The sequence below is a fragment of the Haliotis cracherodii genome, unplaced genomic scaffold (assembly GCF_022045235.1).
Source record: "Haliotis cracherodii isolate W230 unplaced genomic scaffold, xgHalCrac1.p SCAF_9, whole genome shotgun sequence".
In the NCBI taxonomy this organism is placed as follows: Eukaryota; Metazoa; Mollusca; class Gastropoda; order Lepetellida; family Haliotidae; genus Haliotis; species Haliotis cracherodii.
Window position 1 is genome coordinate 13,841,891 of NW_027266343.1, and position 25,517 is coordinate 13,867,407.

Below are 25,517 nucleotides of genomic sequence, written 5' to 3' on the forward strand. Positions count from 1 at the left end.
GTAGCCATGACGAGCCTCACCCACTGTCATCCAGCACACAAGACGGGTGTTCAACTGTAGCCATGACGAGCCTCACCCACTGTCATCAAGCACACAACACGGGTGTTCAACTGTAGCCATGACAAGCCTCACCCACTGTCATCCAGCACACAACACCGGGTGTTCAACTGTAGTCATGACGAGCCTCACCCACTGTCATCCAGCACACAACACCGGGTGTTCAACTGTAGCCATGACGAGTCTCACCCACTGTCATCCAGCACCTAACACGGGTGTTCAGCTGTAGCCATGACGATCCTCGTCCATTGTCATCCAGCAAACAACATGGGTGTTCAACTGTAGCCATGACGAGCCTCACCCACTGTCATCCAGCACACAACACCGGGTGTTCAACTGTAGCCATGACGAGTCTCACCCACTGTCATCCAGCACACAACACCGGGTGTTCAACTGTAGCCATGACGACCCTCGTTCACTGTCACCCAGCACTTAAGACTGGGTGTTCAACTGCAGACATGACGAGTCTCACCCACTGTCATCAAGCACACAACACCGGGTGTTCAACTGTAGCCATGACGAGCCTCACCCACTGTCATCAAGCACACAACACCGGGTGTTCAACTGTAGTCATGACAGTCTCGTCCACTCCAGCACACAACACCGGGTGTTCAGCTGTAGCCATGACGAGTCTCGTCCACTCCAGCACACAACACCGGGTGTTCAACTGTAGCCATGACGAGCCTCACCCACTGTCATCCAGCACACAAGACGGGTGTTCAACTGTAGCCATGACGAGCCTCACCCACTGTCATCAAGCACACAACACGGGTGTTCAACTGTAGCCATGACAAGCCTCACCCACTGTCATCCAGCACACAACACCGGGTGTTCAACTGTAGTCATGACGAGCCTCACCCACTGTCATCCAGCACACAACACCGGGTGTTCAACTGTAGCCATGACGAGTCTCACCCACTGTCATCCAGCACCTAACACGGGTGTTCAGCTGTAGCCATGACGATCCTCGTCCATTGTCATCCAGCAAACAACATGGGTGTTTAACTGTAGCCATGACGAGCCTCACCCACTGTCATCCAGCACACAACACCGGGTGTTCAACTGTAGCCATGACGAGTCTCACCCACTGTCATCCAGCACACAACACCGGGTGTTCAACTGTAGCCATGACGACCCTCGTTCACTGTCACCCAGCACTTAAGACTGGGTGTTCAACTGCAGACATGACGAGTCTCACCCACTGTCATCAAGCACACAACACCGGGTGTTCAACTGTAGCCATGACGAGTCTCACCCACTGTCATCCAGCACACAACACCGGGTGTTCAGCTGTAGTCATGACGAGTCTCACCCACTGTCATCAAGCACACAACACCGGGTGTTCAACTGTAGCCATGACGAGCCTCACCCACTGTCATCCAGCACACAACACCGGGTGTTCAACTGTAGCCATGACGAGTCTCACCCACTGTCATCCAGCACCTAACACGGGTGTTCAGCTGTAGCCATGACGAACCTCGTCCATTGTCATCCAGCAAACAACATGGGTGTTCAACTGTAGCCATGACGAGCCTCACCCACTGTCATCCAGCACACAACACCGGGTGTTCAACTGTAGCCATGACGAGTCTCACCCACTCCAGCACACAACACCGGGTGTTCAACTGTAGTCATGACGAGTCTCACCCACTGTCATCCAGCACACAACACCGGGTGTTCAACTGTAGCCATGACGACCCTCGTTCACTGTCACCCAGCACTTAAGACTGGGTGTTCAACTGCAGCCATGACGAGTCTCACCCACTGTCATCCAGCACACAACACCGGGTGTTCAACTGTAGCCATGACGAGTCTCACCCACTGTCATCCAGCACACAACACCGGGTGTTCAACAGTAGCCATGACGAGTCTCACACACTGTCATCCAGCACACAACACCGGGTGTTCAACTGTAGTCATGACGAGTCTCGTCCACTCCAGCACACAACACCGGGTGTTCAACTGTAGCCATGACGAGTCTCACCCACTGTCATCAAGCACACAACACCGGGTGTTCAACTGTAGTCATGACGAGCCTCACCCACTGTCATCAAGCACACAACACCGGGTGTTCAACTGTAGTCATGACGAGTCTCGTCCACCCCAGGACACAACACCGGGTGTTCAACTGTAGCCATGACGAGTCTCACCCACTGTCATCCAGCACTTATGACTGGGTGTTCAACTGTAGTCATGACGAGCCTCACCCACTGTCATCTATCACACAACACGGGTGTTCAACTGTAGCCACGACGAGTCTCACCCACTGTCATCCAGCACACAACACGGGTGTTAAACTGTAGCCATGACGAGCCTCACCCACTATCATCTAGCACACAACACCGGGTGTTCAACTGTAGCCATGACGAGCCTCACCCACTGTCATCAAGCACACAACACCGGGTGTTCAACTGTAGCCATGACGAGCCTCACCCACTGTCATCAAGCACACAACACGGGTGTTCAACTGTAGCCATGACGAGCCTCACCCACTATCATCTAGCACACAACACCGGGTGTTCAACTGTAGCCATGACGAGCCTCACCCACTGTCATCAAGCACACAACACCGGGTGTTCAACTGTAGTCATGACAAGCCTCACCCACTGTCATCAAGCACACAACACGGGTGTTCAACTGTAGCCATGACGAGTCTCACACACTGTCATCAAGCACACAACACCGGGTGTTCAACTGTAGTCATGACGAGTCTCACCCACTGTCATCCAGCACACAACACCGGGTGTTCAACTGTAGTCATGACGAGTCTCACCCACTGTCATCCAGCACAAAACACCGGGTGTTCAACTGTAGTTATGACGAGTCTCACCCACTGTCATCTAGCACACAACACCGGGTGTTCAACTGTAGTCATGACGAGTCTCACACACTGTCATCCAGCACACAAGACGGGTGTTCAACTGTAGCCATGACGAGTCTCACCCACTGTCATCCAGCACACAACACCGGGTGTTCAACTGTAGCCATGACGAGTCTCACACACTGTCATCTAGCACACAACACCGGGTGTTCATGTGTACATGTACAGTGTATTTCTGTAAACTGTTCAGCACACAACACCGGGTGTTCATGTGTACATGTACAGTGTATGTCTGCAAACTGTTCAGCACACAACACGGGTGTCCATGTGTTCATGTACAGTGTATGTCTGTAAACTGTTCAGCACACAACACCGGGTGTTCATGTGTACATGTACAGTGTATTTCTGTAAACTGTTCAGCACACAACACGGGTGTCCATGTGTACATGTACAGTGTATTTCTGTAAACTGTCCAGCACACAACACCGGGTGTTCATGTGTACATGTACAGTGTATTTCTGTAAACTGTTCAGCACACAACACGGGTGTTCATGTGTTCATGTACAGTGTATGTCTGTAAACTGTTCAGCACACAACACCGGGTGTCCATGTGTACATGTACAGTGTATTTCTGTAAACTGTTCAGCACACAACACCGGGTGTTCATGTGTACATGTACAGTGTATTTCTGTAAACTGTTCAGCACACAACACGGGTGTTCATGTGTACATGTACACCTATATTTCTGTAAACTGTTCAGCACACAACACCGGGTGTTCATGTGTACATGTACAGTGTATTTCTGTAAACTGTTCAGCACACAACACGGGTGTCCATGTGTTCATGTACAGTGTATGTCTGTAAACTGTTCAGCACACAACACCGGGTGTTCATGTGTACATGTACAGTGTATTTCTGTAAACTGTTCAGCACACAACACGGGTGTTCATGTGTTCATGTACAGTGTATGTCTGTAAACTGTTCAGCACACAACATCGGGTGTCCATGTGTACATGTACAGTGTATGTCTGTAAACTGTTCAGCACACAACACCGGGTGTTCATGTGTACATGTACAGTGTATTTCTGTAAACTGTTCAGCACACAACACGGGTGTTCATGTGTACATGTACACCTATATTTCTGTAAACTGTTCAGCACACAACACGGGTGTTCATGTGTACATGTACAGTGTATTTCTGTAAACAGTTCAGCACACAACACGGGTGTTCATGTGTACATGTACACCTATATTTCTGTAAACTGTTCAGCACACAACACCGGGTGTTCATGTGTACATGTACAGTGTATGTCTGTAAACTGTTCAGCACACAACACGGGTGTTCATGTGTACATGTACAGTGTATGTCTGTAAACTGTTCAGCACACAACACGGGTGTTCATGTGTTCATGTACAGTGTATGTCTGTAAACTGTTCAGCACACAACACCGGGTGTTCATGTGTACATGTACAGTGTATGTCTGTAAACTGTTCAGCACACAACACCGAGTGTTCATGTGTTCATGTACAGTGTATGTCTGTAAACTGTCCAGCACACAACACCGGGTGTTCATGTGTTCATGTACAGTGTATGTCTGTAAACTGTTTAGCACACAACACCGGGTGTTCATGTGTACATTTACAGTGTATTTCTGTAAACTGTTCAGCACACAACACCGGGTGTTCATGTGTTCATGTACAGTGTATTTCTGTAAACTGTTCAGCACACAATACCGGGTGTTCATGTGTACATGTACAGTGTATGTCTGTAAACTGTTCAGCACACAACACCGGGTGTTCATGTGTACATGTACAGTGTATGTCTGTAAACTGTTCAGCACACAACACCGGGTGTCCATGTGTACATGTACAGTGTATGTCTGTAAACTGTTCAGCACACAACACGGGTGTCCATGTGTACAAGTACAGTGTATTTCTGTAAACTGTTCAGCACACAACACGGGTGTTCATGTGTACATGTACAGTGTATGTCTGTAAAATGTTCAGCACACAACACCGGGTGTTCATGTGTACATGTACAGTGTATTTCTGTAAACTGTTCAGCACACAACACGGGTGTCCATGTGTACATGTACAGTGTATTTCTTTAAACTGTTCAGCACACAACACGGGTGTTCATGTGTTCATGTACAGTGTATTTCTGTAAACTGTTCAGCACACAACACGGGTGTTCATGTGTACATGTACAGTGTATTTCTGTAAACTGTTCAGCACACAACACGGGTGTTCATGTGTACATGTACAGTGTATTTCTGTAAACTGTTCAGCACACAACACGGGTGTTCATGTGTACATGTACAGTGTATTTCTGTAAACTGTTCAGCACACAACACGGGTGTTCATGTGTACATGTACCGTGTATTTCTGTAAACTTTTCGAAGTGTTACTTTGTTCACTTACACTTTTAGCCGGACAATTCTCCAGCCACACAGAGCCATGTATGACACTTATATCTGTCACGTGTCTGTCATCGGAAGGGATTCTTATTACAAAGCAACACATCTTTAAGATGTGGGTCACCATGTATACAGGCATCTGGTTTTATAGCAACTTGGAAATTAGAAATTGGATTGTGGCACAACTTCTGAATGTTTGAAATTACTGGCTTTCATCCTGTTTTCTTAAATTATGTATTTGTCGACACGTTTGTCTCTTTGATCTTTTCATACTTATAACCAAAGTTTTAGCATTCGCGGGCCTTCATTCGCCCCACGAATAAAACTATTTACACAATAATCAAAACAAGCACCGCAGGTAAAATTCATTGTTTCATGATCCAAAACTGACCAATACTTAAAGAAACACTGGTCAGTCGTGCCAGATCAGCATGAAGTGAGTGAGTAAGGTTTTACGCCGCTTTTAGCAATATTCCAGCAATATCACGGCGAGGGATACCGGAAAATAGGCTTCACACATTGAACCCGTGTGGGGAATCGAACCCGGTCCTTCGACGTGACGAGCGAACGCTTTAACCACAAGGCTACCCCACCGCTTGGCAGCGTTTCCACATACAGTAAAGCAGTGTTCTAGCATGAGATTAGTACCTAGATGAGATGTTTAAATAGTTCAAGTCCCCTGAAGAATCCGTGTTAGAATAGTTCTTCAGCAACCCATGCTTGCCGTAAGAGGCGACTAACGGGATCGGGTGATCAGGCTCGTTGACTTGGTAGATTCATGTCATCGTATCCCAATTTCGTGATCGATGCTCATAATGTCAGTTCTGGATTGTCCTGGTCCAGACTCGATTATTTACAGACCGCTGTCATATCGCTGGAATATTGTTGAGTGTGGCGTTAAACAAAAAATAACCAACCAACATTGCTTGCAAAGTAAGGATCATAATCAGTGTAGAATTTCTCCTTTGAACAAACAAACAAACAAATAGTTCAACATTTATATTGTTGTGACGGGTATGTTGGAGCCATAAATTAGAGACAGCTAGTTCTTGTGTCCTTGGCTGTCAGTGTTACGTCACAGATGCCCACATTACTCTTAATGATACCGGGGCAGTCGGGTAGCCTAGTGGTTAAAGCGTTCGCTCGTCACGCCGAAGACCCGGGTTCGATTCCCGACATGGGTACAATGTGTGAAGTCCATTTCTGGTGTCCCCCGCCGTGATATTGCGGGAATATTGCTAAAAGCGGCGTAAAACCATACTCACTCACTCACTCACTCAATGATACCACGACATCAGCTTTAATTACCGTTACTCCTTCACGGCCGCTCGTAATTTGATGTTGCGTGTATATGTTGGTGTATGTCGTATTCTGGGGGCACAGTACAGTAGCACTAAGATTTAGGGGTGCGCACGCACAACGTCACCACGAACACGACCTGTTATCTTTACCAAGGGGAAGGTCGTATGGGTAGATCGTAGTTGATTGTGAGTTGAGCGTGTTGATTAGACTCTGACAACATCAGCCTTGTACTGAGGGCGACTTGAGTCGCCACTCACCATTGTTTAGTGTTTTTTTAGGTATCAGATACCTATCTTGTCATGATTATGCTATGTTTTGTGTGCAGACTTTGACTAAGGTACATCAGCACTGATTTAAGCGCCTGTTTTTGTCGACGGGAATAGTGAGTGAGTGGTTTAAAATTTGAAGTCACATCGGCAATATTTCAGCCATATCGTGACAATTCGCCGGGAATAAGCTGTCCTGTTCCAGTGTTCGTTACCATTGCTCGCCGAGCATGCTACAGTCGTTATATAACATTCCCAATCATTTGTTATGCAAATAATGAAAATGAAAAACACTAATCACTTCTTTTTACTCTTCAAACATCATCACATGCCTTTAAAATTTATAATTGAGAATCAGAAGAAATGATTAAATTGGTTTGTGGAATTAAATTAAAACGATGCCAACGTCAGTAGCGAAGCCTGTTTCTTCCTACAGATTATATAGGTCTTGACGAGTAGCTCTAAATCCTGTAATCGTCAATATTTATTGATTAATCTAAATACGACGTAATTCTGACAAAACAGTTTCAGATCACAAAATAACCAACAATTTCAATCAACCAGGCCACAGCGGCACTTCTTGGCCGGAATACTGGCCCATCTCATCACGTTCTGTAGATTCTTGTATTACCAATTTCATGCAATTCCGTAACACTGCGCGTTCCTCCCAGCCTCTCCGATTCATCTCTAATAGATAGTGTACTGAAACACGGACTTAATAACGCCATGGACTTAGTACAAAATTTGATAATGGCCAAAAGCGATGCCAGAAGTGGTTGGTCAGACAACGAGGTGTGATCGCTTCAAGTCTGTCTCCGTCTTCCTGTTTCAAATGAACACCAGATCGCCACAACAGGAAATTTGATTGCGAAGGAAACGGATTATATCAAGCTTATAGCTTAACACGGCCGAAGCAGATGAAAAGGAAACGGGTTCCCACATCGAAATAAACCCAATTACTGGGAGAGACGACTCGACTGGGCATAGCGGCTATCGGTGTTGCAATGCCGTGCGTCTGTGGACTAACACTTGCTGTTCAACTGGATTGTTGATTGAGTGATAATACTTCTATCCTATTATTACAGTTAGTTTTATTTTAGTGGTTAATATTGGTGGCGGACTGGGGACTGGGGGCTGCGTGTTGTGTCAGAACCATCTTCTCTAAAGGTTGAATTGATCACTGTCAGCTGTCAACAGCGGTATGCACGTACATTTGAAGCAGGCAATCCCCCACACGACGAGATCGTCACATATATACTACTCAAAAGAAGTTAAGGATCACCCGATTCTTTCATAATGGTAAAGTTAATCTGTCATGACATGAGGGATTAAAGTATAGTAATATGAAAGAAAAAGGTGATCCTTAACTTCTTTTGAGTAGTATATGTACTTGTAAATATCTCCCGGTCAGACTAGACTAACCCTATAGATTGCAGTTTCAACACACAGGTAGTAAAGATCACGTAACTGATATTGTCATTTTACCATTAAAGAATCAGCATTAGTTCAATGTCATTAGGACCGTCATGGTTGATCATGTATTCATCAATATCAGTAACTAACTTCATCATCATCGTCGTCGTCGTTTTTGCATCATCATCTTCATCAGAAAGAGGATAATCTGTGTGGATTTTGTCCATACTTTCATCACCATTTTCGTGTCAAGATTATCCCGTGATTATCCCCCACGGCTGTCGCCATTCTCCCTCTTCATCCCTACCTTCGTACTGACATCGCCGTTATATAAATAATACGCGTAACAGGTGTAAAACGGCAGTGTTTTTATTGTTAAACAATGATTTGTAACTGTATTACATTGTTTCTGTTGAAGATCAGTGCGTTGCATTTAGATAATGATTAGTTGTCAGGAATGTAGTACTATTTAATGTAAGCAGTGGTGAGGAAGTTACTATATTTTGCTTGCGTGATGTGTAAACTTCCGGAACAGCGTGGACTGCAGTGGAGTGAGTGAGTGAGTATGGTTTTACGCCGCTATTTGCAACATTCCCGCAATATCACGGCGGGGACACCAGAAATGGGCTTCACACATTGTATCCATGTCGGGAATCGAACCCGGGTCTTCGGCGTGACGAGCGAACGCTTTAACCACTAGGCTGCTCGACCGCCCCGGACTGCCCTGGAGTGTTAGGGAATAATCTGGAAGCTGTTTGGGCTATGTAAGTGGAAGCGGGCACGTGCTTATCTCATCTCTCACACATTTCATCTCACATTTCATTGCATCAAGACCAGCTTTCGTGTGAAGATCACTTATCACCCCGGATTCCCTGCCTAGTCCTATCTCGGAAGCTTGACCACTGTCCCTGCTATATGAATATAAACTGACGTCCAAAAGAAACTTTACCAGAGTTTGAAATCACTCTTGCTCAAAAACAACAAAACATACATGCATGAAGTAAAGTGTATTGAGAAGATCAATATATCAACATAATCAACACTGAAAATGACAATCATAACGCGACCGAGAATGACGTCAGAGCCCCCCAAAGTTGGGTGTGGTACAAAACTCGAGCTTTCAGAATCATGGACAATTGGCAGAGTACATAAACAATCGCTCACGTCCAATAACAAGTCATTAGTAGCGTGTGTGACCACCAAATGCCTCAATACACGCAAAAACTCTTCGACGCACAGAAAAAGTCAGTCGTCTGATGAGGTCACGTGAGATTTGACGCCATTCTTCTTGGAGGGCAAAGGTCAGTTCTTGCCGGTTGGCTGGAGAGTGTGGTCGTTGTCGAACACGACGATCCATCAAGTCCCAGAGGTGTTCTATGGGGGACATGTCGGGTGAGCGTGCAGGCCACGGCAGGACGTTGACGTTGTTGGCTGCAAGGAAGTTAGTGACAATTCTGGCTGTATGGGCTCTAGCGTTGTCATGCTGATAAATGACACCACGTGGCTGCTGTTGGAGAAATGGTAGGACAACTGGACGAAGAATGTTATCCATGTAACGCTTAGCTGTCAAGTTTCCGTCAACGATGATCAGCGGTGTCTTCTCCTGCCCACAGATCCCTCCCCACACCATGACACTCCCTCCACCATATGGTACGGCCTCCTGCACGCAACACGCCGCCGTTCGTTCACCCCTTCGGCGGTAAACACGTTGTCTTCCATCAGCCCTAAACATACAGAATCGTCAGTGAAGACAAACCTCTGCCAGTCACGTCGTTGCCAACGTCGTACAGTCCGGGACCATCTCAATCGCAGACGACGATATTGCGCTGTCAAAAGCTGTCCTCTGTGTGGTCTAAAAGCCCTGATTCTATGAGCCCTGAGTCTCCTGGCCACTGTCTGTCGACTAACCCTGTAACCTAAGGCATTTGTCGCCGATGACGTCACTGTCAGGAAGCGATTTCGGCGGTGCAAGGTACGCAAGCACCGGTCATCATGGGGCATGGTCACCCTGGGTCTGCCTGTTCTTGGCCTGTCAGCGGTCTGCCCTGTCTGTCTGTAACGTTGCATCAAGTTGGTAACGGCAACACGGGAGCAACCGAAGGTTCGTGCAATATGGGTGTGGGTGGCTCCCATCTGTACCATACCCAAGGCTCGTTCACGTTGTTCGACTGTGAGTCGTGGCATTTTTTTGTGGGTTTTTTAATCACTGTGGATGTCTGACTTGCCGTTGCAATCGTTTTATACCTTTACCCGCACGTGCATTTGCAGTTGCCCGTGGTGCACGTGTTTTTCACTTTTTCGCGTGTTATCTCGCAAACATGTAACAGACGATTAACATTTTCTGCATATACTATTGTTGTATTTAGGTTATGTGTTTTAGATAGACTTCATCGAAAAAAAATTTATACTTTGTCTGAAATTTATATTTTCAGTTGGTAAAGTTTATTTTGGACGTCAGTTTATTATTATCACCGACTTTTGGATCTGCTACTGACCACTACAATCATATTATATTATTGCCATAGAATATTGTTCTACCACTCTGTTGTGTACTGTCATTGTAATTGTTGTGCTGTAAACCTAGTGAATTGTGTAACACAATGTTGAATGTATACCATTTGTTGTTTGTTTGTTTCACGCAATGTTCTTTTACGTACAGATTTCTGGGTTAACATATTGTGTCTATCGACACGTTACACAGGAAACATACTGTATGTGAGTGAGGTGAAATGGGGTTTAACGCCCCGTTCAAGATTATTGCACTTACATATAGCGACGTGCATGTGTGCGTGCGTGTGATGCTGCTTGTACTGCTAGTCCAGACTAATGCTGATATTATAGTGCTAGCCAACTGAGATACCATACCGCAGTTTAACATGAATACCCCACTCAGACACAGTATACTGACTCCGAGCCGACCAGTCCTTGTTTTATACCCTTAATGCCGAGCGCCAGTTAACAACAAGTACCATCTTTTAAAGTCGTTTGGTATCACGCGGCCGGGAATCGAACCCTCAACCTTCCGGGCGGACAGTCAACCACTGGACCACCTTGGCGGTCCTTACCTTATGTAATCAGCAGGTGATGACATCGTCGTGATGAATTACTCGGTGCAACAATGAAGTACCTGTAGGTGACCAGCAGGTGTGCACGTTTGTTGACGTTATTGTACATATGCGAGTACATACAGACTGTTTTTTTCAGTAATACGGCCTGAAGTTCAGCTGATTCTAAAACAATGTTTTATGATCGGAGATGTTACACGTGTGTACGTTTGGTGATCTGTAGCTTGACATTGACAGGTGATGATTGTCGTATTGCATGACTCACATCAAGTGTACATCACTCCCTGTAAACCTGCACGAGTTATGCCCCTTTGTACTGTTCCCGAAATGAGTCCTAGAACCATACGGTATTCAGCTTGTTTGCCATCAACCTCATCAGATCCATGTACTGCTGGGATACTCGTTAAATGAGAGATTGATGCCTGTGAGACAGTTTGATCAAGCAGATAAACAAAGCAGCGAAGTCCGAGCTAGGTACCAATTTAACGTACGCTACTACTTCTGCTACTACTACTACCACTACTACTGCTACTAATAATACTATTTTGTTTGTTGTTTATGACAATTTTGAACAGTATTTCAACGATACTAAAGCATCTAAGTCTGGGATTTCAAACATCAACAAGATCCGAGTTGAGGGCTTGTTTGTTTGTTTGTTTGTTTGTTTGTTTGATTGCTGCACACAGCAATACCCCAGCTATATGACGGCGGTCTGTAAATAATCGAGTCTGAACCAGATAATCCAGTGATGGACATCATGAGCATCTATCTACGCAATTGGGATACGGTGACATGCATCAACCAAGTCAGCAAACCTGACCACCGATCCCGTTAGTTGCCTCGAACGACAAGCATAGTTGCCTTTTACGGCAAGCATGGGTTGCTGAAGACCTATTCTACCACGGATCTGCACGGGTTATTAATACTAATAAAGATATCAGTCCATTTATAACGCGCATTACTCCGTGCGTAAAAAACACACTAGCTGGGAAGGCAATGAGTTAAAGGCCAGATTCACACAGTGCCGATTATGGCTCCCGTTTGAGATCAAACAGCGCTACGACACGAAAAGTGAAGTAGTCGGATTACTATCCTCAATGATCTGGAATGTCCTATCATTGTCGTATACGTTCGTAACAGAGTCCTGCGGATCGGGAAAGGTCCAGAGAGGTCGGCCAAGCACTCCCGACAGTTTGGTGCGTCCCGTTACATTCGGGAAACTCGATTTTAGTTGGATTACAGGCGTGACTATGTCGTGAGCTGTATAGGATCAAACTCGTAATAATCTCCTGTGGATCGGGACGCTGTCGTGATAAATGGGCATGAATTGTTCATTGCCGTTTCTTGTGGATTGAGTGCAGATTGCGTCCAGATCTTGCCGATGCGAACCGTCTTTGTCGGTTCACTGTCAGGTCACTTTCTCATCTCTGTCGGATCTCATTCGGGAGAATCGGGACGCTGTCGGGACAGATTCGGTCGTTTTTTACCACACGGAAGATACAAATCGGATCAGATTCGGATTGGGAACGACTGAATTGGAACGCATCCTGAACAATATATGATTGTTTGTGAATTTCCCGCCACGAATCACAGGATCTTGATCAGACTTTTGACAAATTTTAACCGGGAATGGTCCTATCAAGGACGGCAGTAAAAATCCTGAATGTGTGACTGAGCCCTTAAACGAGTTCTGAACACAAAGTTTCCAATTCAGAATTTCAGAATTCAGAAGTTGAAAGGGAAGACTATTTTATTCAGTGGCTGTGGCTAAGGCGCCTGTAGCCATTGTGGGCACCCTTAAAGGCATGCTAGTTTACGAAGTTTGAAAGCAACAGCCGGTGTCATCTTCTCAGCGATGTCGTGACACAGATAGAAGCGCCAGTAAAATCCCACTGTAGTCCAAAGATTCAGGGAGAGTATGTTCGTGGTCGTGAACGTTACGGTGAGAGCACTCAGTTCTGGTACCTAACCGTTAAAATGGTCCGAGGCGGGGGAGGAAAGACTTCCGCCCCTATCCCCCCTCCTTATATGTGTTTACATATAGCGTGTCTCTTCTATTTATACTCAAGACAAAAGTTCCTGTGACACGAATATTTTAGTGTATTTTTCAAACAAGTAAAGTTTGGTTTTCTATATTGTAGTACATGTATGGAATCAAGTCACAAAAACGCAACTGCTACAGAAAAGTATGCATTCCATGCAATTGACTTTTATGCAAGCCCCATGCATTTCACTACCCAATAATGGGTATAAAAACATGTGCGTTTACGGGATTCCATATGCACTGTTAAGCACCGCGCTGACCACTCAGAAAAACAACAAAATTACGCAGTTATTCAACATAACGAAATGCCACGCCTGTCCGAAAATGAGCGTCTGCGAGCCATTGGTATGCTTGAAGCAGGATCGAGTCAACGTGATGTTGCAAGACAATTTAACTTCCACAGAAACACCATTTGGTGTTTATTGCAACGTTGGCAACAGACGAATGCAGTCAGAGACCATCCTCGGAGTGGCAGGCCACGCGTAACCAATAATCGACAAGACAACTGGATTCGAACAACACAACTACGAAATCGATTCCAGCCAGTAACAGTGACTGCAAGAAGCATCCCTGGCCTTCGACGAATATCTTCACAAACCGTGCGTCGCCGCCTCAGATGTGCAGGGATTGTCGCCAGAAGACCCGCCAGACGTCCCATTTTGACAGGAAACCACCGTCAAGCACGTCTACAGTGGTGCAGACAGCGTCTACGCTGGACGGCCATGCAGTGGGGACAAGTTATATTCACTGACAAGTCTCGTTTTCACCTCAGCCACAGCGATGGACGGATTCGAGTGTACCGACGTCGAGGTGAACGTTACGTCAATCATTGTGTCATGGAAGAAGATCGGTTTGGGGGCGGCAGCATTATGGTATGGGGTGGGATTACAGCAAGACAGAGGACCTGTTTGATAGTGGTAGAGGGAAATCTCAATGGACAGCGCTACCGCGACGAGATAATCGGCCCTGTTGTTCTACCGTTTTTGCGTCGGCATTACCTTTCAACATGACAACGCCCGGCCTCATGTTCCCCTGATCTCTCACTAATCGAACACGTGGGATGAGATGGATCGGCGCCTTCGATGTCAACCACATGTTCCACAGACACCCCAGGAACTTCGAAACATGCTCCAGCAGATATGGACAGATATCCCACAGGTGATGGCCGCAGCAAGGCTGACACACTCACGATCATAATGAGGGGGGATCTGGATCTGAACCCATGCTTAGCGGATCCTTAAAGGGAAGCAACTCTGCACATGATGTAAATGATGTAACGGTCTGGTTTTGCAATTCATAAACTTTTTTGCAGACAATGAAACGATAACATCTGAATTTGGTGTTAAATGACATGCTGGAAGTGTATTGCACATCGAATTAGCAGATACAATTTCCATCCACGAGTGACCTACATTCATTGTGAGTGAATGAATCGGATTTGCCGTCCCATTGATCCATACACCAGTTAATTCACGGCTTCACGTGGGAGAAGAGACCAAAGTGATGCATGTCTCAGACGTTAATCACTTTTTTAAACGAGTACGGCAAAAATGTGGATTTGGACCAATAATCGGCGGATCCTGACACGAGTAAGGGACGCAACTCTATACAGTGCTAGTGGGGTAGCCTTGTGGTCAAATCGGTCACTCGCCACGCCCGGTTCGATTCTCCGCATGAATTCCTTTTTGGGGCTACGTCGCCTTGATATTGTTGGGATATTGCCAAAGCGGCGTAAAACCAGGATCGCACCACGTGAGTGACTTATGTTTTATGCCGCAATTGGCAAGGTTCCAGTTATATCCCGGCCAGGGCACCGAGGATAGATATCTCAAACTGACGGGGAATCGAACCCGTGTCATCCACGTGTCGAGACAGCCCCTCGCCTATCCCACCAACCCTTAGTAAAACACACACGCTGTCAATCACACACATAATAACGACACAAATATAATCATACATGATTTAGGAGCAATCAGTAGCAGGGTAACATGCGTTGTCAGATCAATAGGGTTAACAGGAACACGATTGGAATTATTGCATTATATGCAAACGTCAAGTAATATCGTCAAAATGATGAAGATTTTACATAAATGTGCACAATTATCTATTCTGCACCACAATGTGAATTACCGGAAACGGAAATGATTAATGAACGAAAGCTCTTCACGTCAAAATCTCGCCGACGCGAGAGCTATAGCGTATGAAGTACAATCTCAGTAACTGATAATTGGCAAACAATGGTAACTTCGGTATTATAAATGTTTCACATAAAGTGTTTTCAGTTTTGGTTTCAGATGTCGGACTGTTGGTTAATAAATATGTCCTGTGTAAATACACATCCTTCTAAGACATCCACATGGCAACACTGGACCTTTCCGTGCAACCGATTACAAATTTGATTAAAAATAGCAGTTTCCGGACACAATTGATCACAAGTAAAAGTAGAAAGTGACGGAGTTGCGATGTTGATCCGAAAGATACTTGATGCACACAATTTGTCCTTCTATCAATACGATTCATACAAGTACAGTAAAATACGGTTATAACGAACTCAAAGGGACTACTTATTTTAGTTCGTTTTAACCGTAGTTCGTTATACGCATATATACAGCATAACTACAGGAAATAGTCAGGACCAAAAAAGTAGTTCGTTATATCCGTCTTTCAATTTTATCACACCGTGTTAGCTTGATAGTAAGTCCATCAGGGAACAGACGTTTAGCGCTTTGGTGATAGCCACGAACATAGGTGTGGTGTGGACAAACATAGAAACATCATTCGGGTGAAATCTGGGATTCAAACCCACGTCATAGATCATGGTGCGTCAAAGGGACGCACCTGCTGCAGAGCGAATTGTCACGTCATAGGCTACTACGTCACCCGTGTCCCTCTTTATGACGAGCCTGACGGTTGCAACACATCACTTCAACTCTCATAGCTTGATCACTTTCAGGAATAGTCTCAGTCCTCCCGATATGCTTACCCTTTTTGCCTGGGATTTTTAGAGATCAATTCATATAATTTTCACCGCCAATTTGCCTTTAAAGCCCAGTGGAGTCTGTTCCGTTGGATAATTGAGACTGGTTATTCTCTGGCGTTGACGTTTTATATCATTATTATAACACATCACTTAAATTCAAACAGTTTGATCTGTTTCATGGGTCTCATTGTTTCAACACGTCACTTAAACCCAGTTTCATCTGAAGCATACTGGGGACCCGTGAAGATCCGGGTTAGAATAGGTCATCAACAGACCATGCTTGCCTTAAAAGACGACTATGCTTGTCGTAAGAGGCGACTAATGGGATCGGGTGGTCAGGCTCGCTGACTTGGTTGATGCATGCCATCGTATTCCAGTTGCGTAGATCGATGCGCATGGTGGCAATCACTGTCTGGTCCAAACTCGATTATTTATAGAGCGCCGTCATAAAGCTGTAATATTGCCAAGTGCGGCGTTAAAGAACAAACAAACAGCATACTGGGCCTCAATGCTGCAACATATCACTTAAACTCGTACAATTTGACCTCCTTGTAATGAGTAGCGACATAAAGCACACCCGTGCCGTCGCAACAGACGCGGTAGGGGAAGACCATGCCGTTGGGGCGGGTCAGAATGTTTCTTATGAACTTCCCCTCTTGGTTGATATGGATGACGCGATGTTGTCGCGAGTCGGCCACCAAGATGTCACCGGCTGGCGTCACGGTCATCCCACACGGGTTTTCAAGTTTCCTCTCGTGAATATATCTGAACAACAACTGGCCTCGCTCGGATACACACACAATGGAGCCGTTGTGTTTATCATAAACAAGAACCTTATTCGGGAAGATGGTCTGAACGGTGAGAGGATGGTTGAACAAATTCTGACCCTCGTCGTCGGTGGCGATGGATTTGAGAATGTTCCCACTGTAGTCAATGATGTCGACACAAGGCAGGCCATCAAGCGGCGCACTCACAGCCATCTTCTGGAAGCCCAAAGTCGCGATGTCATAGTAACGTCTCTGAGTAGGAATAATACTGTGAGGGTGAAGGTCAGGGATGACGCTGATGACCCGGATGAGGCGTGATCTGGGTACAGTTAGGGCAACCCTGTTGTCAATGTTTGTAATCCCCGTAGTGTCTTTGTCAACAGACAGGTAACTGGTACGTATTTCCCCGTCTTCTGTATAGAAACATTTGATCCTGCAGTTGGGACGGTCTATTGCCACAATGACCTTCTTGTTATTGTCCGTGACGACGGTGAAATCGTATACCCATGGTTCATGGGTGTCGACAGGGAGGCTGAAGCTGATGGTGGTTCTGTAAACGGGGTCTTTACCTGCCACCTTCGTTGCTGTCGCGGGGCTTAAGGAGGGGCGGCCGTTCATGGATACGAAGACTGGAGATCTCGGAGACGCGGCGTTGCCTTTCGGAGTTGTGTTTTCTGAACATATGAAATACTAAGTCAAAGATGGGTTCCTATGTATAAAAAAACACAAATGCGGCGTTATATTCACTGACGTACACTCTACCGATATTTCTTGACTGGAATTGTTGTATTCTGAGGGGCGGTCGGGTAGCCTAGTGGTTAAAGCGTTCGCCCGTCACGCCGAAGACCCGGGTTCGAATCCCGACATGGATACAATGTGTGAAGCCCATTTCTGGTGTCCCCCGCCGTAATATTGCTGGAATATTGCTCAAAGCGGCGTAAAACCATACACACTCACACTCACTCATTATATAGTGAACTATGTTTCTTAAAATGTACTACATAGAACTATTTCCTTACTGCAACACATTAATGGAACTATTATCCTACTATTGATATTCAAAGTCATTTATATATTCAGGAAGATTGGAAGCTTCCATTCCATCCCCGGTGTGTTACCTTTGACCTTCATACAGAGCCACACGTGACTATTCCTGGCACCATGTAGCATCACCTCGGGAATGTCCTCTGCAACGATATGCTCGAACTCAGCAAGCATCCCGCCGATATTCGCCTGCAGCTGCAGGAAATCAGCGCTGCTCACCACCCGGTAGCATACCTGGTTGTGTCTACAGCAACAGAAAGCGGTAGTCTGTATCTATTTTACTAAGGATTTAACACAGATTCTGTTCGGGTTGTTGTTTTTTGTAGTTATTTCAAAGTTATCAAGATTTAATCTATATAACGACGACCTGTAAAATACTGAGTCTACGACAGACAATCCAGTGATTGGAATTAGGAGCCAAGTACCTCGAGGTAGTCACAGAACATGACACACACTCCATCAAATTTAGCAATGGCTTGCTGGGGGCCTATTCTAATCCGGGTCTCAACGGGGCAGAATAAATAAATAAATAAATACATACATACATACATACATACATACATACATACATACATACATACATACATACATACATACATACATAAATAACAAACAAACAATGATTTGACACAAGTCTGTGGAGTCATAAACTGTCGGTACTAACCTTGCAGATTCGCATACAGCCTCTGACCCTGACACCAGCAGCGTGTTCCCGCTTTGTTGAAGCCTGCTCGCGACTTCCATGAGGACAGTGCTGGATCCCGTATGTGTGGATGCCCACACCACTACCAATCCAGAGGTGTCGATATTCTCCGTCAGCAGCACAAACTGATCCTTTGTAAGTAACCACAGACCCCCCTCCTCTTCGTCCTCAAAGTCTGCCTCATCCACAGCTTCCGGTGCGTGGGACTTCATCACCTGTAATGCCTTGGATACCGCTACTGACGCCGCTAGGGCTTTTACAATGTCCCTAAATTTGTCTTCGTTCATGCTTAACGAGTCGGGGATACAGAAACAGGATGAATGGGACCGAATTCTCTCAATGGCAGTCTGAAAGGAGACCTGAGACCCAAGGTCACTCTCCTGAAGAACACCATACAGGGCACTGAAGTGTTCATCGGTAAAGTTACGGACCTGAGACACGAAGCCCTTGGTAATCTTGAGGTTATAGTCAACGAGCTCAGGTGCTTCAGAATTTTTCACGACGAGCGTCATGACAACGACAGGCGCGCTTTGTGACACGATACACACGTCACAGACGACTTGCTGGGGCACCTTGTGGATGGGGATATTGATGGTGACAGAGAGGGAGTTAGCAAGATACACCAAACTCTGTTCATCAGAGGTGTATTTCTCTTCTATCCGGGAGCACAGGCTCTTCACCAGTGTAGAGGGATTCTTGCCCATATTCCGGGGGTAAAAGCTCACACCGCCTGCAACGTTCACGGAAGTAGAAGTCATTAGCACTTTTACAGGTGGGTTACGCCAAATATTGATTCATTCTTTTTACCCACGTGGTGATTATGACTGGCAAAAGTGAAAAGAAATATCAGATTTACAACTTTATATTTGAGAATTAAACCAGAGCAGAGAGATAACGCCTCTACTTATGCAGTTGCCAAGGTGACATCAGAAAAAAGAAATTTTACTGAAGACATCGTATAATATTATGTGTGAGTGAGTGAGAGATTGGATGAGTAAGTGAGTGTGTGATCGAGTGAGTGAGTGGGTGAGTGAGATTGGGTGAGTAAGAGAGAGATTGAGTGAGTAAGTGAGAGATTGAGTGTTTGTTTGTTTGTTTGGTGTTTTACGCCGCACTCAGCAATATTCCGGCTATATGACGGCGGTCTGTAAATAATCGAGTCTAGACCATACAATCCAGTGACTGATATCATGAGCATCGATCCACGCAATTGGGGCCGATGACATGCATCAACCAAGTCAGCGAGCCTGACCACCCGATCCCGTAAGTCGCCTTTTACGACAAGCATAGTTGCCTTTTACGGCAAGCGTGGGTTGCTGAGTAAGTGAGTGAGAGATTGAGTGAGTGAGTGAGTGAGTGAGTGAGTGAGTGAGTGAGTGAGTGAGTGACCTTTGGGCGTCAAGTGACTGGCAATGTCGTCGAGGGAGTTTCCAATCTGGTGCAGCTTCGGCAGAAACGGGTCGTTGCTGGGAAGCTCGAAAGCGCGACAATTCCCCTCCTGTACCCGGGCTGAAATGAAAGGGGTGGAGTGTGAAGACATTTATCTCAACACCTGTACCCCAATACCACCCTAAACTACAAAGCGAAACACAATAACGTTTCGTGAAGTGTCTGTATTCCTAATGTCTCAAACCGTGAAGATCCGGGTTAGAATTTGTCTTCAGCAACCCATGCTTGTCGTAAGGGGCGACTGACAGGATCGGGTGGTCAGGTTCACTGACGTAGTTGATGCATGTCATCGTATCCAAATTGCGTAGATCGATTCTCGTGATGTCAGTCACTGGACTGTCTGGTCGAGACTCAATCATTAACAGACCGCCGTCATATATCTGGAATATTGCCGAGTGCGGCGTTAAACAACAATCAAACAAACAAACAAATCCGTTTGTTTTCATATGTATGTCACTATCTGGTGGGCGTTCGCTCGTCACGCCGAAGACCCGGGTTCGATTCCCGACATGGGTACAACGTGTGAAGCCCATTTCTGGTGTCCCCCGCCGTGATATTGCTGGAATATTGCTAAAAGCGGCGTAAAACCATACTCACTCACTCACTATCTGGTGGAGGCTATCTGATGGAGGCATGCTATTCTACACAGTCAACACATCTCCGATATATCAGTACCAACGGCAGACACCGCGCATACCTATATTAATAACGGCAGGTCCCATTTTAAAATTATCATCAAATCAAATTCTTCTCAAATGGATAGACACTGAGATTAATATCTGTCTCCAACATACGTCTGTCTGTTATAAACACTGCTTGGAAAAGCGTAATCATGTTATTAAAACTTCCGTATTAAGTCTGAAACAACAGTTCCTACGCCCTGGGAAACCACGAAAACGTGTGACATACGGGAAAGCACGGAAAAAGAAAACACCACAGAAGATAAGAGTAATGACGTCACCATTTATGTCAGATTTAAAAATCTTCCATTTGTAAGATTTTGGTGCATAGGTAAGCCGTCAGATGTGTTTTGTCAAAGTGTCGGTGTCGTGCCTGGTTAGCGAAAATCCAATTTTCCCTAGTAACAGTAAAGCGAAAACCCAAGTTGGGGTATTTGTCCTACGAAAGCGAGAAATGAGTAATTGCTATAAAAACACCGAATGACCGTAGTTTAGATTAGCGCCCGTGCTGTTCAAACAGAGTGAGTGAGTGAGTATAGTTTTACGCCGCTTTTAGCAATATTCCAGCAATATCACGGCGGGGAACACCAGAAATGTGCTTCACACATTGTACCCATGTCGGGAATCGAATGTTCAAACAGAGGAGAGGAGAGGAGATTTACTAGAGAGTCGTTTCGTAAAAAAAAATACAGTTGGATGTTTAAACACAGGAGAAGAGATGATCAGTTTCTTAATTGAACAAACAATTATTATAGAATGTATTTACCATTATATTTTAAGATATAAGTTATTGGTTTTTTTGTAGAAATAATAATGTACATCTATGAAATATTAAAGTATTTGAGTTATTAAATTTGTTAGATGTAAAGTACTTTTGTGCAACTATACTATACTTCAGCATCTAATGAATTACTACTGTTACTACGGTATACGCATTTCTGTGTTTTTCTTGTAATTTGAGAGTCCCGGTATAGCAATATCCCGTGTTTACTGTAGCGTGACCAGATTTTAGAGTTGATTATGGTCAAGTGAGTGGCCACGCCACGCGTACCTTTATGTACACAGCAGTCGCTTATGTAAACCAAACACGGAGATTGCTTCTGTATCCATTCAGCGGCCATCGGGCGACAGTTTGATCATTCAGAAGACCTAAGGCGATGTTAACATCTCCAAATAGTAACTCGGACTCACTCCGTGGATACTCTTGTGATATTACCAGGTCAACTACTTCCGTGTTATTATGTGCAGTATTGTCAACGTATTTTCGGAGCAATTTTATCTGCTGATTGATCTCACAAACGGACTTTTCAAATTCAAAGTCTTCCGTATAACAACACTTGAGATAACACGTGACTACCTGATCTCCGCGAATTTCCACCATAGAGTACGAAATGCAGAGACGTTACAACGTCACCAGCGTGTTTTTCAGTGCAGCACGACATCGCGGGAACGAGACAACACGTCCATAGTGACATAGACGGATAATGGAAATTACACCACAACGCGATTAAACGTGTGACCTTTCCAGCAAGAATATGAATGAATTCGGATTCAAACTCAGAAACGTTATCCACTCTAGTCAGAGACGTGACCTTTGGTATCATCTGAATTCTAGCCCTGTATTCAAACATTCTCACCGCTAGACTTACCCGTCATGTCGACGATGAATCCAGCGTCCACGACGTCGTCCCCACTGTCCTGCGTCACTGGAACAAACATGTAACCATGGTAACAACCACCAAGAACATAATTGTAACAGTCGTAAAAACTTTGGTTATACACTCGCAAAAGAACGCACGGTAACAATCGTCAATAAATGTTAAACTCTTCACTTAAACCACTGTTAAAATCAAAACGGTCAATCAAAATATGATTGGTTGTTGTTGGTTTGTTGTTTAACGCCGCACTCAGCAATATTCCAGCTATATGACGGCGGTCTGTAAATAATCGAGTCTGGACCAGACAATCCAGTGATTAATATCATGACCATCGATCCACGCAACTGGGATCGATGACATGCATCAACCAAGTCAGCGAGCCTGACCACCCGATCCCGCGTCAGTCGCCTTTTACGACAAGCATAGTCACCTTTTACGGCAAAATAATAAGTTAAACATAATCACAATGACAACTGTGAGTTAAATCTTATATAAATATTCAAGAAACACCGCGTGTTCACATTTAACGACATAATATCCGCCACGCAGCGGCTATAGTGAAACAAATATACTACTCAAAATAAGTTAAGGATCCCCCGGTTCTTTCACATTACAATAATACATCTGTCATGGCATGACATATTAAATATAGTAACATGAAAGAATCGGGAGGTCCTTAACTTCTTTTGAGTAGTATATATTTTACGATCATTTTACTCATCCCGTGAGTCTTTTTCAGTTGACATAACAATAGTTACAACGTAGATTAATAAGTAGAAATGGTCCTACCCTAGCCATCTAGCTTTCGGCGTGTTTGTCAGTGGAGCCAAAGTGACGCTTACCTGCACGAGACACGACACAAAAGACTTGCCTGAATTACCGCCACGAGATTGTAACCATAGCCCCAGCCGGAGTGTTCGCAAGGAGGAAGCAGTGTTCATGCCATGATCACGTCACCGGGGGATAGGTTTTACGAGGAAAACATGATCGAAAAGCGAGTGGGCCGGGTGTTGGTTTAAAGCCGCATTGAACGGTATTTCCGTTTTAACACGGCGTGTCCTCTTGATGTGGGAGGAAAGTCTTAAGTAGAACGCTACGAATACTTAAACATTGACAGGCGAAAATGGGATTCGAACCCACGTTACGGGACGCAACTCTGCACAGCGAATTTTCAATGCCACACACGACTCTTGCTGAACTGATGGGACCTGTGTCAGACCCTGCGGAATACCGAATGTTATCAGGCAATGGTTTGGTTAACTGTACGTACTTCCAACTATCAGATTACTCCGCGCCGTGATATAACTGGAATACTCTTAAAAACGGCATTAAAGCAAACTCACTCACTCACTCCGCGCCAAAAAGTAACATATTTCATTTTAGCCTTTAAGGCATTTGTATAAGGTCTGTGTAAACGCTCGGACTATTTTTAACAGCATGACACGAAAAGAATATGATTTAGATGTTGTACGGAATAGAACCGTGGTAATGTTTCGTCAAGGGCGAACTCACTGAACAATTTCCTGAACCCGTGCCTGTAAAGTGAGTTAGTGAGTGAGTTGGGTTTAACGCCGCTTTTAACAGTATTCAAGTTACATCACGGTCTGTCAGCTTTATGTTGGAAGAACGCCCGACATGATGCAGATCTCAAACGTTTTACAACTTCGGTGAAACCCACGAGCACGGGTATGGTGCTGACAAACCTAGAAACATGTTCGGGGCGAACCGGGATTCCAACCCACAAGCATAGGTTTCTGGCGTGCCCAAGGGACGCAACTCCGCACAGCGATCGCTGGGCCTTAGGCGACTGGGCCACCCGTGCCCCCTGTGCCTGTAAAGAATACGTTGAGTTCTGATTTATGTTGGAAAGCGTGAGTTGATTTAACGGCACCGTGAACAATGTTTCAGGAACATGAGGAGAACATTGGTCTGTGAAACCTACCAGGATGCGCACGCATAAACGGCACGAATTTTGGACTCGAACCCACGACGAGCTAATACTGACACGATTAAGGGACGCAACTCTGAAAAGCGCCTTAGAACACTGATCATGAGTAACACGGTAATAGAAATAAGTACAGTGTAACCTCGTTACAACGGACAGTAGCGTTCCAAGTTAAATAGTCCCGACCAACAGATTTTTGTTATTAAGGAATGAAGGTTATGGATGCTGTAACTTTGTATAAATGAACGCATCCCAAGATTCAGTTGTCCGGATTGTTAGTTGTCCGGATTAACAGGGTCGGACTGACGAGGTTTCACTGTATGCGGACGGTACTTACCTGGACCACATCCTTCCATCTTCTACTTCTTGTCTTTGAAAGTGTCTGTGAGTTTTCTGATCATACTGAACCACTTCTTCCCGTCCACAGGGACAATCCCGTTCTCCCCCAGCCGAAACGACTTGGGACCCGAGTTCTCGTAAAACACGATCCCAGTAGTCTGCTTGACGGAGACTTCGACGACGTAGACGTCGACGTCGGTGTTTGCGCTGTTGTTCCGAGTGTGCTCACTGGCGTTGTGGAAAACAATCTCCACGAAATTGTTCGGGATTTTAATCTTTTCTCCGTCGTAATTACAGATAAGAAGATTCTGATTCACAACGTCGACAATCCTGTCTTTCAGAGGACCGTGGACATTCACTGGCAGAGGAACGCCGTGGACTTGCACGATCTTCGTAAAATAGTCTCCATGTTTGGATCCCAATTCCTTTTCTTCGATTCCAAGAAAAAATGATCCCCCCGATTCCACCTTGGTAAAGGCGCTAATGTACTCACGGAGCCTCAGGTCCCTCCAGATGTAATCACACAACGAACTAACGTTCTTCAGAAGTTCCTCGCGTTTTTTGGTT

At 45.2% G+C, this 25,517-nt stretch overlaps 1 protein-coding gene across 2 annotated transcripts; it reads right to left on the bottom strand.

The window, feature by feature from the left end:
- Window positions 1–13,730: 13,730 nt before the first annotated feature.
- LOC139452556 (uncharacterized) lies at window positions 13,731–25,043 on the bottom strand. 2 transcript variants are annotated; one of them, XM_071234076.1, is made up of 6 exons: window positions 24,949–25,043; window positions 22,658–22,714; window positions 20,269–20,388; window positions 18,841–19,609; window positions 18,251–18,420; window positions 13,731–17,806 (listed from the first exon to the last, which is right to left on the bottom strand). In XM_071234076.1, exons 1-6 carry the CDS (start codon window positions 24,965–24,967, stop codon window positions 16,887–16,889), a joined length of 2,055 nt encoding a protein of 684 aa, XP_071090177.1. In that variant the 5' UTR covers window positions 24,968–25,043; the 3' UTR covers window positions 13,731–16,886. The 2 variants fall into 2 exon arrangements, with proteins under 2 accessions (XP_071090177.1, XP_071090178.1); XM_071234077.1 differs by lacking the exon at window positions 24,949–25,043 and adding an exon at window positions 23,456–23,554.
- Window positions 25,044–25,517: the final 474 nt, after the last annotated feature.

Coding starts and splice junctions, on each gene's coding strand:
- LOC139452556 (XM_071234076.1), bottom strand. Junction 20,389..22,657: donor ATTCATCGTCGACATGACGG/GTAAGTCTAGCG, acceptor CTTTCATTTCAG/CCCGGGTACAGGAGGGGAAT. Junction 19,610..20,268: donor CAGTCACTTGACGCCCAAAG/GTCACTCACTCA, acceptor TGAACGTTGCAG/GCGGTGTGAGCTTTTACCCC.